Source organism: Ruditapes philippinarum, unplaced genomic scaffold, assembly GCF_026571515.1.
Source record: "Ruditapes philippinarum isolate M1 unplaced genomic scaffold, ASM2657151v2 ctg7383_1_1_1_1, whole genome shotgun sequence".
Classification (NCBI taxonomy): domain Eukaryota; kingdom Metazoa; phylum Mollusca; class Bivalvia; order Venerida; family Veneridae; genus Ruditapes; species Ruditapes philippinarum.
The window spans coordinates 1-15,950 of NW_026857952.1; the positions used below are offsets into that span (position 1 = coordinate 1).

General features: G+C 32.1%; 3 protein-coding genes across 3 annotated transcripts; 1 reads left to right on the forward strand and 2 right to left on the reverse strand.

The window, feature by feature from the left end:
* Nucleotides 1-2,620: 2,620 nt before the first annotated feature.
* LOC132751597 (uncharacterized) lies at nt 2,621-4,402 on the reverse strand. Its single transcript, XM_060741784.1, has one exon. The coding sequence runs from the start codon at nt 4,400-4,402 to the stop codon at nt 2,621-2,623; it is 1,782 nt and encodes a 593-aa protein (XP_060597767.1).
* A 3,081-nt stretch (nt 4,403-7,483) lies between these two features.
* LOC132751595 (COMM domain-containing protein 6-like) lies at nt 7,484-9,691 on the forward strand. The gene is made up of 3 exons (XM_060741782.1): nt 7,484-7,568; nt 8,214-8,366; nt 9,235-9,691. Exons 1-3 carry the CDS (start codon nt 7,527-7,529, stop codon nt 9,283-9,285), a joined length of 246 nt encoding a protein of 81 aa, XP_060597765.1. The 5' UTR covers nt 7,484-7,526; the 3' UTR covers nt 9,286-9,691.
* Nucleotides 9,692-10,105: 414 nt separating this feature from the next.
* On the reverse strand, nt 10,106-15,244 carry LOC132751594 (uncharacterized). Its single transcript, XM_060741780.1, has 2 exons — nt 15,112-15,244; nt 10,106-14,707 (listed from the first exon to the last, which is right to left on the reverse strand). The coding sequence occupies exon 2, from the start codon at nt 14,704-14,706 to the stop codon at nt 12,613-12,615; it is 2,094 nt and encodes a 697-aa protein (XP_060597763.1). The 5' UTR covers nt 14,707; nt 15,112-15,244; the 3' UTR covers nt 10,106-12,612.
* Nucleotides 15,245-15,950: the final 706 nt, after the last annotated feature.

The window sequence follows — 15,950 nt, forward strand, 5'->3', positions numbered from 1 at the left end:
GTCGGGAAGCAATAAAGCAATAAAGAATAAAAGTGGAAATCTCTATCACTTAGGTCGTAAATCTCTATATCCCAGAAGACTGCATTGTATTTAAAACTTAGACACTATAACTTATAATAAAGAAGCTGTATAATGTATCATTTACATTTACAACAGCAGCAGTCTTGTGTGATATCGCATAGTCAGGATGATAAATAAACATGTTGAAGAGTATACCCTAAAAATGTATGTGAATTATCTAAAGCTTATATCATCTCTGATATCAGCCTTCATTACAGTTTATCTTGTATAATCTAACTTTTTTCTCTTCACTTACTGCAGAGGTCACATAGAATAAGGTGAACATGTATCTGCTGACCAGCTTTGTATACAATGAATATTGTATACAAATAAGCCAAAACATTCCAAGGCAGAATATCACAACAATTTAAGGCTTCATATTTTAAAGTTTATTTAACTGAAAATAGTTACATGTATATATTTATCGTTGTTGTATGTCTAATAAAAAAAAAGAGTATAAATTTTATAATGTTTTAAAGTTTTTTGTATGGATAAAAGTTCCACTTAAATCGTGACAATTAACATTTTCCAGACTGTCACAGTTGGTCTTTATATTCCAACACAGTCCTCCTGAATAACGCACTAGTACTTACCAATTTCACCGTAGGTGACAGACTTAATATAACGTGATTTTTAGTCTATTACATTTAATCCTGTCTGGAATTATTTGTCAATAGTTACCAGCTACACTTGTAGCAAGAGTGCATGATCATTAAATTAAAAGATAGTTAATTTATAATTCTATAACTATATCTCTACAATAAACTGTAAATAAGCATGCCTGACTGTTAGGGATCGCTGTTGACATTTATATAGGTAAAACAATAGTTTGTTCAAATAAAAGCCCTGGTGTCAAAATTGGTCCTGCCCATATATGTATATAGGAAAAACTTAGAAAATCTTCTTTTGAAAAAAACAACAACAAAATATGTATGTTTTACATAATTTAAAAATCTGCTTAAAAAACCAAAGGAGCTTGAGCATAGATATTTAGCCTGAAATATCTTCTAATTGGTGTCAACCAAGTTTGTTCAAATAAAAGTCCTGTTGGTCATTGATTATCCTTATGTGAATATAGTAAAAACTAGAAAAAAATCCTCTAAAAGACCAATAGCGAGAGCTTAGATAATTAGCATGAATTAACTTCTAGTGAGTGTCGCCCAAGTTTGTTTAAACAAAAGCCCTGTGGTCAAATTGCCCCCCCCCCCTTCCTAAGGGGTCGTTGATATTGCTTATATGTACATGTGTATAGAAAAAAATCTTCTTTGATATGAAGAATGAAACATATTCTAATGGGTGTCTACCAAGTTTGTTCAAATAAAAGCCCAGGGGTCTAAATTGGGACCGCCCAGGGGTCATTTATTTTTCTTATATTTACATATATATTGAGAGAAAAAAATCTTCTTTTAAAAAACCAAAATAGCTAGAGCATAGATATCAAGAATGAAACCTCTTCTAACGGGTGTCTTCCAAGTTTGTTCAAATTAAAGATCTGGGGTCAAAATTGGCCCCGTCCCGGGTGGTCATTGATTCTCCTTATATGTTTATAGTAAAAATTTTAAAAAAATCTTTTAAAAAACTGAAAGAGCTAGAGCTTAGATATTTGGCACAAAAAATCTTCTAATGGAAGTTCGTTCAAATAAAAACCCTGAGGTCAAAAATTGGCCCTGCCCAAGTGAGTTATTGATTTTTTTTTTTTAGATTCTAAATTTATCTTCAGATACAAATATGCACTTTGTGATATCAGTTTAAGATTAAGATTTTATATCTGCTTTTGTTAATAGTTTACAATATTACTTGCCCTTTGTCATGGAGAGTTTCTATATTCAGATGAGCTATTTCAGGGCCATCATAGCCCTCTTGCTTAAATTACAATATGTATATGACCATTAAGAATGTGCTTAGAATAGGTAAAAGCACTTTTTTTGTATGGCATGTACTTCAAATCACATCGGTTCTCTCTTGCAGTCATGCACATGAAGTTTAAACAATATTAATATTCGAAAATGAATGGTGTTCATAATCCTTCTCATCCTGGAGTTGGCATAACACTTTGGTTACAGTTATAACTTGTTACTTTTTTCAACATCATATCTTGTGAGACACAGAAGATATTTGCTAGTTACCTCACGCACACATTTGTGATCATAATAAGAGTTAACCTTCTAAGGCCCATAACTCTGGCATGTTTTTTAACTTTTAATTATGGATGACCATTTGTGAACATAAAAAGATATTCCTTTGTCACAAAATTATTTTATGTATTTTTTTGAATGATTTTCGATTATTCCTACATTATCCAGGCTCTCGTTTTATTTGTTTTCTTATAAAGCTATGAGAATAGTCAAATGAGCTGTCCTACATCAACTGATGTTTTATCCTTCCACACAGGGATGGATTAATTTTATTACACTTTTCAAAGTGTGTTATTTACTAGAAATATGCTATTTCAAAAGGAATATAATATTTAAAAAGTATAAATGTTGCTGTCTAGCTTGTAGTTATTCTAACTTTCTTTTACTGTCCTGCTTTTGTCATTTTCACATTTTTGTCGTAACTTTTATGTCCTTGCATTTATCAGTACAGATAGGAGTATTCTCATATGAATCTTTGCAGCATTGTTTCTCCTCCTTACATTAAGTGACATAAAATAACACTGTAAAGCATCTCCAGCTCTACCTTCTTGTTCCATGCACTTTCCAAGAATATTTAGAGCTGTTTCCCGATGTCCAAGGTTTGGTTCTTTTTTTATGGTTCTTATAAGTTTGAAGAGTGTGGCTTGTTTCTTATCATGGCTTCCTAAATGGCTGTTAACTTTGTATTGTAGAAAGTAGAGGTAAGGGAGGGAATCCACCACAGCACAATCCATCCATTCATCATCTTCTGTACGAAACATTCTGTCCTCTTGTGTAGATCTAAAAATTTCATATCTGAGTTCAGTTGGTACACAGTGAATTTCACATGGCAGAAATCTAACACATGATGCTGTTGTATACTGTAAGACTTCTTCATTATAATTGTCATATAATTGGCAAAATCCTTGTTTAAAATATTTTCTCTCAAATCGATGACAACAACAGACAGGCTCAACAATTTGTAGATCATATCTTCTTTCAATCTCACTGAGTACTAGGTCAGCTTTTTGTATTTCTTGAACGCAGTATAAGATTGAAGCTAGTTTAAGTTTACTTGAAGCAACATCTGTACTCAGACCAAGTGAGATGAGTTTGAGGGCATCGGCTGATACAGTGTTATACTGACAGATGTTGCGTGAAGCCAAGACAGATCCAAGTGTTGTACAATACAATGGTAACAGAAGAAGACTGACTGTCTTATCCAATCCTTCATATTGACAGTAGAATGCTTTTGATATATAGTTCTTTAATTTTTCTACAGCCTCATAAGGACTACTGTCCTTAAGAAACTTATAAGTTTTTATTTGTGTGCTAGATTTTTCTGCAGCCAGATTAAATAATAGCGTTACTGAAATAATGGCACTTGTCTTGATTGGACACAAGTTATGAAACTTATCATGAAGCCTGTAACCAAGAGCATCACATTTAATCCCAAGTAGTGCCACACCTTCACTGTTGATAATATTGTTGAGTATTTCCAGGATATATGGTTTGACTGCAGGTGAAATTTTCCCCCTCATTAAATTGTTCCCAGGTATGATAAAATGTGGACAATTTTCATTAATTATATTGGTGTACAGAAGATATAAACAATGTGTTAGACAAGAAAGTAAGTTGTTTTTTCTCCAGATAGTAGAATGTGTTTTAGCAATACAGTGGAAGACTACAGTTTTACACATGTAACTTGATATCACATCTTGAAAGAATGGAGTAATATATGCTTTTAAAATCACTTTCATTAAGACATAACAGTGAATCTGTGTAATATTCAGGTTGAACATTAAACACCTTTCTGCTAAAGATGTTGATATTCTCCATTCAAGTTGCTCATATTTACTGCCTCTACATCCAACGCAAACAACAAAGCATCCAGTTCTGCTGCAATATTGTTTCATTTCAGCAGATGGCCATTGACCTTCATCTTTTTGATCCAACCATTGTCTAGCTTGTTGCGGCCATGTTGTACATTGTAGAGCAAACACTTTATCTATATCTTTGAAGCCTGGTTGTCCTTGATGTGTACCTGCTGGCCCATGTATTTCACTGTCTCTATTAATAATATACACTACGGAATTCTTTAAAAATAATTTTCCTGTTCTGTCTTTGAAGAAGTATTGATTAGAATAACCATTAGCAGGAAGAGGTACATCATTTCTCAGAGGTTGAAGTAAACAATACCCAGGAGATACAGATTGATCTTGAATCATCAAGAGATTACCTATACCAGGTATCCCAAAGTCACTCCAGTCCTTGTTAATCACAGTTAAAATGTTTTACTGTTACATTAGTAGATCTAGTCTTGTATTCCCATTCCCCTATTGTAGTTGTACCTTCTGATTGACTCCCAAAATAGTGTATTTAAAGCTACTTTTCTCATCAAAGTAGTTGGTCATTTATAATTCGGTAGTGATTCTTTCACGAAAGGCCATGTTCTTTCCCTCCTCTTCAGTATCATTCTCTTCATCAACACTTATCATCAGGCCAGAACCTCTGGATAACTCATTGATACAATCTGGGTGTTTTGGTAGTTTTGATTTCTGAAAATATCATTAATGTTCATTTCTAACATATTCAATTTCTTTACTTCTTCTTCTGATTTTCTTATCTAAGATATCCGTTATCAGAGCATTATTTTTTTAAATTGTTAAATTTTCCTTTTATAGAAAATTGTTTTAAAATAAGTTGATATCATCATCATCATCGTCAACATCATCATCATGATTATCAAATTTTGTTATTTTATGAAAAATGTATTATAGATTTTTTTTTGTTGAAAATTGATTTATGCTGTTTATTTTTATATCTCCTTTGAATCAAAAATCTCAATCAAATCCAAATTTTAATTTTTTTAATCAACACCAGTCAGGTTTTGACAAATTTCCCCATATTATCTTTAATCCAATACAAAACTTGACCTATTTTTGAAATAAATTTTAACTTGCAAAACTTGACCTCTTTTTAAAATTAATTTAAACAGTAGTATAGAGAAATCATTAAATTTTACCTTTTTGATTATATCTGCTGCAGATTTAAGATCCTGAAGTCACAAGATGTTAAATATTATAAAGAAAAACAAAACATTTGAGAAGTTTCCCAGTTGCTAACAACAATGAGAGTATTTTGGTTTTCCTGGATTTATTTTTAACTTCCTCTTAAGAGGATAACTCTGTTGAGCAGTTATTTCATATCGGATATTTGTTGTCTCCCTTTATTGAAGAAAACATTAGGACAAGATATGATTAAGATAAACTATACTAAGTTCATGCTTCATGTATGCTTCTTGTATGTATAAAGGGACTCCACTGATTTTTTTTGTCATACCAGACTGAATTTTTTTTTCAAGATTAATGTTCCATTTCATATAGGTCTAGACCATTAACTTTTGTTAAAAAAATCAGATCATTGGCTCAGTTTGTTTTTCCAGAAAAGTTATTATTATTGTGAACAGTGACACAAAACTGTTACTAAGTTACTATGCTTTTCACTCAAATCGAGCTAAAAATAGCACAAAAGTATGTATTTTTGTGTCGCCTCTACAGAATAGTGGCAAGATATATATGATCACTTCTCCGTCGTTTGTCTGTCAGTCTGTCTGTACAAACATATAGATACTTAGGGGGCTATGATAACAATAGGTAACAGTAAATTTTCATTGATGCTATTCATTCAGTAAGCTATTATATGGTCATTTTTTACATGTCTAAAAGAAGAAAATAGAGAACAAATGAATAACCACTTGGATACCAAACTTTGAGCATGTTTGTCAGTCCGTCACAAAACTTTTATGGACTACTTTTCAGAAACTACTGGTGCAATGATATCCAAACTTTACAGGAATGATCAGTACCAAGTATAGTTGTGCATATCTTCGGTATTTTCTAGTTCAATGATTTTTGTCAGAGTTGTGGCTCATTAATTATTATTATTTTTAAAGTTTGCCCAGACTATCCTCCTTATACAACTAATACAATTTCGATGAAACTTTACAGGAGTGATCTGTAGCTCTAGTACTTGTGCATTTTACAAGGATTTTCCGGTTGAATAATTTTTGGCCGAGTAATGGCCCTTGAATATGAAAGGTGGTTTTTGTTTGTTGCCAGCTACATAGAAGCTTGTTCGGACTACTCCTTAGAAACTACAGGTTCAATTTCAACTATACAGGAATGATCTGGAAACATGTATGGCCCTTTGATATTTGATATAAGTTGCATTTTGCACTGTTAAAGATTTAAGTGTCGCCTGCTACATAGTAACTGGAACATGCAATTGGCTATCATGAGGGGACATATGTGATCACTGATCGCTCTTGTTGAAATATAGCCTTCACACTTAAATGATCTTAACCATAAAGGTCAAATTTTATAAATTCAGGAAATTTCAATGCAATTTTGTTAAGGAAATTCAATGCAATTTTGTTAGTAATGAACAGATGTCACAGGGGCATTAATATTATGTTTCCTGAAGTAATCTCGAGAGCTAAAGAACAAGTTGAAGGCAGGCAGCTTTGAAATGATAGTACATAATGATAAACCATAGAATTTTTATATTGTATTAATAGACTTAGAAAGAAAAGAATATTTTCATAACTGATGCAAAAGAAAAAAATCGCCATATTGATAATAAACTGAATTTTTCTGCAAAGTTGAAATATATTGAATTTTCCTGCAAATTTGAAATCCCCAAAAGCTTCTTATTTATTATTTTTTGTATAGTAAATGTTATGCATTTTTATGGCTGTTATTGAATTTGCTTGATTGTTTCTGTGTCGTTGAAAAGTAAACCCATGCACATATCTCTACCTTCCTTGTATGTATAGTAACTCGTAGTTATCATCCACTGAAAGCACTGGCTGCATCTTTCCTCTGCTAGATTTATGTAATGGACTTGAATAACATTTAACTTGGAATTTTTATAGAGATTTTTATACCAGTTGATGTAGGTCTATACCAATAACTTGTGTGCAAAATTTCAGATCAATTTGTTCACTCTGTTTTACTACAATAATCAACTCTGTTTTACAAGAATAACCATTGTTATTGTGTAATATGAATTGAAAATGAAAAACATTGATTTGATATTAATTTAAAAAATTTCCAAGATTATTGCACTTGTAGTCATTTTAAAAGAATTTTTTTCTTGTACAATGTAAAATTTTCAAATTTTGGTTCAGATATGACAAAGTGGGTGCTTTCAAATACTGGTCTGAAATTTAACATAATTCTTTATGCTGTCTATAGGACATTTCTTTTTACCCTAGATTATCAACACATTTCATTTCTATAAATAACAGTTTCCTGTTCCCTTTTAAACTATTTTCAGGGCAAGCAACTGATGTCAAGTAGTTTGGGGGATCATGTGTTAGGTGTTGGTCAGGTATTTGATATTTTCCATCCATTTCCTTTTTAAATTTGTGAATTGGACTGGTCCACCTGTAAATGTGGAACTGTTCATTTATAATATTAGGGATTTAAAGGTGATACTGATCAGAATGCTCAACTTAATAAAATAATGAATGTAAGTGTCTTTTCCAATATTACGTTTGTATTGTTCTGCAACCTGTGTTACTAGTAATTTATAACATTTATCGAGAATTTGTAAGTTCTATGCAATAATTTAACTTGTTATTTCATAGATTAAAAAGAAAAAAGGTATAGAGCAGATTCAGTTTTGTGTGAGTGTAAAGGTGCATAGTGTCCGATTCACTCAATAATATGAGAATATATTGTCACCGTAGTGCCATAATGGAATAAGTCCTTGATTTAATGGGAATTAATCAGTTATTGCACTAAGTTGACGATATAATGTTAATATTGTACTTTATTTAGTTTTATTCATTGAATAATAGACAGTAAAAATTTTATAAACATAATGTATGCAAAATTTGAGAGTTACAAAGTACCAAAACTAAAGTTTATTAAAAAATGATTAAAAAACACATGTTATTTTCTAAATTTCTAAAAAAAAAATCTCCAAACAAATTGTATTTTAAAAGAACCACTTTGATATATTCTTTCACAGTTAATTGATGTTCAATGGAAAGTGGGCGTGGCAATGAGCTCGGACACATGCAGACACTTAAACTCTCCATTTGTGACCTTGACCTTGACAGTAGCAGACGCAGGGGGAAATCTCAAAACACATCCACTAGAACTTACGATGGACCAATTTAGGGTAAGTTAAGTTAGGAGAAAAGTAGGATGGCCTGAATACATGATCTTTTTTATGAATAATTGAAAAAAGTCTGGTGTATCTATCGTAGTTTGTTGAAAATTTTTTGTTTAAATCCAGTGAGTAGAATGTTTTGATTTGTTTTTGCATGATTGTTAATGTAATCGTATTCCACAAAGATATATGCATTTGTCTACTTTCACTGAATCAAGTGATATTTTAAAGGCACATCATGGCTCAGGAAATAAATTTTTACTTCTTAAGAAAGGGCAAACATGAACTTTAGAACATGTTAGATGCATGTTGCCTGAAGAAAGTAGCACTTAATGTGAAATAATGTTTGTAAAAGGAGCAAAATGTAAACAAAGAAGTATTTTGACTACGATAAATCACTATATCTGTACTAACTGCTAAAAAGCAACATAAGAAAAAGATGATTATAAAGTAATTGGCAATTGAGTAGCTTTTTTGAAACTAGGGAAGTACACCAAAATTTAATCTGAAATGCCTTTGAGACAAAAATGAAAACATTTCTGGTGCATAATGGCCAGAAATATTAACAAAGCAGCAGAGTTAATACAAATGTATTTGATACTGAATCTACAGTTTTTAGATGCACTGGAATGCTTATCCACTGTCTATTTTTCCTAGATATAAATCCAAAGTTAATAAAATGTCATTGGTATCTATATAGGGCAGTGATAAATTCCACTTGTATCTCTTATAATATTAATAATCTTGCAAAATATAAAAGGTGCCTTACATCAGTATTCAAGTTGCATGCTTTCATTCATAGATAAATTAATTTTAGATGATCAATGTTATTGTAAATTTAATTTGACATGTAAAATTCTTTTATTTTCTTCTTCAGAATTTTACTAATCAGTTGAAGGAAATAGGAAAAGTGCTGGAAATGGTCTGAACAAGAGCAGTAGGAACAATAAGAAGGAATCTCTATTACTTACAAGAATGCAGAACTAGTAATCTCTATATCCCAGAAGGCTGCATTGTATTTAAACTTAGACACTTTAACATATGATAAAAAGACCGTATAATGTATCATTTATAACAGCAGCAGTCTTGTGTGATATCGGCATAGTCAGGATGATAAATAAACATGTTGAAGAGTATACCCTAAAAATGTATGTGAACTTATCTGAAGCTTATATCATCTCTGATATCAGCCTTCATTACAGTTTATCTTGTATAATCTAACTTTTTTCTCTTCACTTACTGCAAGAGGTCAATAGATAAGGTGAACATGTATCTGACCAGCTTTGTATACAATGAATATGGTATACAAAATAAGCCAAAACATTCCAAGGCAGAATATCACAACAATTTAAGGCTTCATATTTTAAACTTTATTTAATTAAAAATAGTATACATGTAGGTATTTATTATTGTATGTCTAATAAAAAAGAGTATAAATTCTATAATGTTTTAAAGTTTTTTTGTATGGATAAAATTTCACTTAAATCGTGACAATTAACACTTTCCAGACTGTCACAGTCGGTCTTTATGCTTATTCCACAACAGTCAGTCCACATCAGCAGCCTTCCTTGGATAACTAATCAGTAATTACTAATTTCATCTAAAGTGACATAATTAATATATCATGATTTCTAGTCTATTACATTTAATCTTGTCTGGAGTTATTTGTCAGTAGTTACCAGCTACACTTGTAGCAAGAGTGCATGATCATTAGATTAAAAGATAGTTAATTGTATAATTCTATAACTATATCTCTACAATAAACTGTAAATAAGTATGTCTGACTGTTAGGGATCGCTGTTGACATTATTATAGGTAAAATAAAGGCCATTGATTTTTCCCTATATGTATATAGAAAAAACTAAGAAAATCTTCTTTTGAAAAAGCAAAACAAAACAAAGCAGCTACAGCTTGGATATTAAGCATGAAACATCTGCTAGTGAGGGTCTATCAGCATTGTTCAAATGAAAGCCCTGGGGTCAAAATTGGCTCTGCCCCGGGGTCTCGTTGATTTTCCTTATATGTATGTTGTAAAAACATTAAAAAATCTGCTTTATAAACCCAAGGAGCTAGAGCTTAGATATTAAGCCTAAAAGGTCTCCTAATTGGTGTCTAGCAAGTTTGTTCAAATAAAAGCCCTGGGGTTAAAATTGGCCTGTCCTGGGGGTCATTGACTTTCCTTATATGAATATAGTGGAAAACTAAAAATACCATTTAAAACAAAACAAATAGCGGCCTATCTTCTAGTGAGTGTTTTCTAAGTTTGTTCAAATAAAAGCCCCGGGTGCATAATTGGCCCCCGCCCCAGGGGGTCGTTGATATTGCTTATATGTACATGTATATAGAAAAAAAATCTTTAAAAAATACACCAAATAGCTAGAGCTTAGATATATAGAATGAAACATCTTTCAACGGGTATCGACCAAGTGTGTTCAAATAAATACCATGGGGTTAAAATCGGCCTGTCCAGGGGGTCATTGTTTTTCCTTATATGAATATAGTAAAACTAAAAAAACATCTTCTTAAAAATACAAATAGCTACATGTAGAGCTTAGATATTAAGCATGAAATATCTTTAAGTTAGTGTCTACCAAGTTTGTTCAAGTGTGTGTATTTGCGTTTATTTATACTCGCCACCGGTTGCCCATATGGGCGAGTCCTCCAGAAGAGTATTAGTCATTTTATTTTTTGGAGGATAGTGCAATTATAGATACAGAAAGATGCCCCAATTCCAGAAGCTTCTCCTGGTTCTTTAGCGTGCCAAGTGTTTAAGCACCCATACACGGGACCTCGATTTAAAGTCTCATCCGAAAGACTGATTAGTAATTTTAGTTGGCCAGCCCGGGAATCGAACCCACAATGTCGAGATTACAAGTCTCGCGCTCTAACCGATTGAGCTATGCGGGCTGGCTAAGTTTGTTCAAATAAAAGCCCCGGGCTCAAAATTGGGGCTGCCCCAGGGGTCATTGATTTTGCTTATATGTACATGTATTTAGAAAAAAAATCTTTTAAAAAAAACACCAAATAGCTAGAGCTTAGATATTAAGAATAAAACATCTTCTAATATGTGTCTACCAGTTTCTTCAAATTAAAGCTCTGTGGTCAAAATTGGCCCCATCCCGGGCAGTCATTGATTTTCCTTATATGTATATAGTAAAGATTAAAAAAACTTCTTTAAACGAAACTGAAAGAGCTAGAGCTAAGATATTTGGCATTAAAATCTTCTAATGGATGTCTACCAATGAAAAACCCCTGGGGTCAAAAATTGGCCCTGCCCAAGTGGGTTATTGATATTCCTTTTATGTACATGTATATTGTAAAAACAATAAAAAAAAATCAAAATTGTCCTAGTGGTGTCATACATTTTCCTTATATGTACACATCTTTTGGAAGTGTTGTTTTACTTTAGCAATAGCAACCAGTAATGTTTTTACACATGCAGTATTTCAGATACAAATATTAAGTTTATGATATCAGTCTAAGATTTAGATTTTATATCTGCTTTAGTTAATAGTTTACAATATTACTTGTCCCTTGTCATGGAGAGTTTCTATATTAACGTGAGCTTTGTCAGGACCATCATGGCCCTCTTGCTTAAATTACAGTATTTATATGACCATTAAGACCGTAAAATAACTTTTTTTGTATGGCATGTTCTTTAAATCACATCGGTTCTCTCTTGCAGTCATGCACATGAAGTCTATACTATATGAATATTCAAAGAAGAATGGTGTTCATAATTCTTCCCACCCTGGAGTTGGCATAACACTTTGATTACAGTTATAACTTGTTACTTTTTCAACATCATACCAAACACCAAAGATATTTGCTACTTATTTTACACACACACTTATTTGAAATCAAAATAGGAGTTAACCCTCTAAGGCCTGTATTTTAATTAATTATGGATTACCCTTTGTGAACATAAAAAAAGATTCTTTTGTCTCAAAATTATGTAATGTATTTTTTTGAATGATTCCGATTACTCCTACATTATCCAGGCTTTTGTTTTATTTGTTTTATTATAAAGCTCTGAGAATAGTCAAATGAGCTCTCCTACATCCACTGATGTTTTATCCTTTCACACAGGGATGGATGAATTTTATTACACATTCCAAAGTGTATTATTTACAAGCAATATGCTATTTCAAAAAGAATATAATATTTAAATAGTATAAATGTTGCTGTCTAGCTTGTGATTGCAACTTTTTTTCACTGTCCTGCTTTTGTCATTTCCACATTTTTGTCGTAACTTTCATGTCCTTGCATTTATCAGTACAGATAGGAGTATACAAATATGAATCTTTGCGGCATTGTTTCTCCTCCTTACATTTAGTGACATCGAATAACAGTATAAAGCATCTCCAGCTCTACCTTCTTGTTCCATGCATTTTCCAAGAATATTTAGAGCTGTTTCCCGATGTCCAAGATTTGGTTCTTCTTTTATGGTACTGATAAGTTTTAAGAGCGTGGCTTGTTTCTGATCATATCTTCCTAAATGGCTGTAAACTTTGTATTGTAGAAAATATAGATAAGGGAGAGAATCCACTACAGCATAATCCATCCATTTGTTGTCTTCTTTTGTACGAAACAGTCTGTCCTCTTGAGTAGATCTAAAAAATTCATATCTGAGTTCAGTTGGTACACAGTGAATTTCACATGGCAGAAATCTAACACATGATGCTGTTATATACTGTAAGACTTCTTCACTATAATTGTTACATAATTGGCCAAATCTTTGTTTAACTATTTTTCTCCTAAATTGATGATGACAACCACAGACAGACGCAACAATTTGTAGATCATATCTACTTTCAATTTCACCGAGTACTAGGTCAGCTTTTTCTATTTCTTGCACACAGTAGAAGATTGAAGCTAGTTTAAGTTTACTTGATGCAACATCTGTATTCAGACCAAGTGAGATGAGTTTGAGGGCATCGGCTGATACAGTGTTGTACTGACAGATGTTGCGTGAAGCCAGGACAGATCCAAGTGTTGTACAATACCATGGTAACAGAAGAAGACTGGCTGTCTTATCCAATCCTTCATATTGACAGTAGAGTGCTTTTGATATATAGTTCTTTAATTTTTCTACAGCCTCATTAGGACTACTGTCCTTAAGAAAATCATCAGTTTCTGCTAGTATTTCAGATTTAGTGAGAGCAAAATTTAATAATAGTGTTGCTGAAATAATATCACTTTCCTTGAATGCACATAAGTTATAAAACTTGAGATGAAGCCTGGAACCAAGAGCATCACATTTAATCCTAAGTAGTGCCACACCTTCACTGTTGATAATATTGTTGAGTATTTCCAGGATATATGGTTTGACTGCAGGTGAAATTTTTCCCCTCATTAAATTGTTCCCAGGTATGATAAAATGTGGACAATTTTCATTAATGATATTGGTGTAAAGGAGATATAAACACTGTGTTAGACAAAAAAGTAAGTTATCTTTTCTCCAAATGTTAGAATGTGTATTAGCAATACAGTGGGAGACTACAGTTTTACACATGTAGCTAGATATCACATCTTTTAAGAATGGAGTTATATATGTTTTTAAAATCATTTTCATTAAGACATAACAGCGAATCTGTGTAATATCCAGGTCGAACATTAAACACCTTTCTGCTAAAGATGTTGATATTCTCCATTCAATTTGCTCATGTTTACTGCCTCTACATCCAACGCAAACAACAAAGCATCCAGTTCTGCTGCAATATTGTTTCATTTCAGCAGATGGCCATTGACCTTCATCTTCTTGATCCAACCATTGTCTAGCTTGTTGCGGCCATTTTGTACAATGTAGAGCAAACACTTTATCTAAATCTTTGTAGCCTGGTTGTCCTTGATATGTACCTGCTGGCCCATGTATTTCACTGTCGTTATAAAACATATATACTAAAGAATTCTTTACAAACAATTTTCCTGTTCTGTCTTGGAAGAAGAATTGGTCAGAATCACCATCAGCAGAAAGAGGAACATCATTTACCGGACATTGAAGTAAACAATACCCAGGAGATACAGAATTATCTTCAATCATCAAGAGATTATGTACACCAGGTGTCCAGTCATTCCAGTCTTGTATCACAGTAAATGTTTTAATGTTCACAAGTTGATCTATGTCTGATTCCATTTCTAATGTAGTTGTACCTTCTGATTGACTCCCAAAAATATATTTTAAAGTACTATCCTTATCAAGTAGTTGATAATTTATATTGTGTAGTGATTCCTTTAGAAGCCATGTTCTTCGCGTCTTCAGTATCATTCTCTCATCAACACCTATATCAGCCAGAACCTCTGATAATCTGATTGAAACAGTCTGGGTGTAATTTGGTACTTGATACATTCTGAAAATATCATTAATGTTTGTTTCTAACATATTCAATTTATTTTCTTCTCAAAGATTACCATTATCAGATTATTATTTTTTGTTTGTTTGTTAAATTGTCAAATTTTCCTTTATAGAAAAATTGTTTAAAATATGTTGATATCATCACCATCTTCACCATCGTATTGGTTATCAAATTTTGTTATTTTATGACAAATGTATTTTAGAATTTGTATTTGGTGAAAATTGATTTATACTGTTTATTTTTACATACACTATGAATTGAAAATCTCATCAAATCTAAAACTTGGACTTTTGAATCAACACTGGTCAGTTTTTGAGAAATTTTCCATTTTATCTTTAATCAAATACAAAACTTGACCCCTTTTTGAAATAAATTTTAAGAAATCATTAAAGTTTTACCTTTTTGTTTATATCTGCTGCAGATTTAAGATCATGAAGTCACTAGATGTTCAGTATTTGAAAGAAAAACAAAAAAATTTATAAGTTTACAACAAAAGTAATTTGGTTTTTCTGGATATATTTTTAACTTCCTCTTAAGAAGATAACTCTGTTGAGCAGGTATTTCATATCTGACATTTGTTGTCTCCCTTTGTTGAAGAAAGCTGACTGACATTGTTTCCCTTTGTTGAAGAAAACATTAGGACAAGATATGATAAAGATAAACTATATTAAGTTCATGATTCATGTTTGCTTCTGATATGTAAAAGCGACTCCACTGATTTCTTTTTGTCATACCGGACTGAAATATTTTTTTCAAGATAAATGTCCCATTTCATGTAGGTCTAGACCTCAACTTTTGTTATAAAAAATCAGATCATTGGCTCAGTTTGTTTTTCCAGAAAAGTTATTCTTTTTGTGAAAAATGACACAAAACTGTTACTAAGTTATTACGCTTTTCACTCAAATCGAGCTAAGAATAGCACAAAAGTATCCCGGCATATCTTCGGCATTTTCTGGCTCTTTTATTATTATTAATTTTAAAGTTTGTCTGGACGATTCTCCTTATACCACTAATGCAATTTCGATGAAACTTTACAGGATTGATATGTAGCTCAAGTACTTGCGCATATTACACGGATTTTCCGGTTGAATATTTTTTGGCCGAGGAATGACCCTTGAATATATGGTTTATATGGTGGTTTTTTGTTTGTTGCCAGCCACATAGAAGCTTGTCCGGACTACTCCTCAGAAACTATAGGTTCAATTTCAACTATACAGGAATGATCTGGAAATATGTA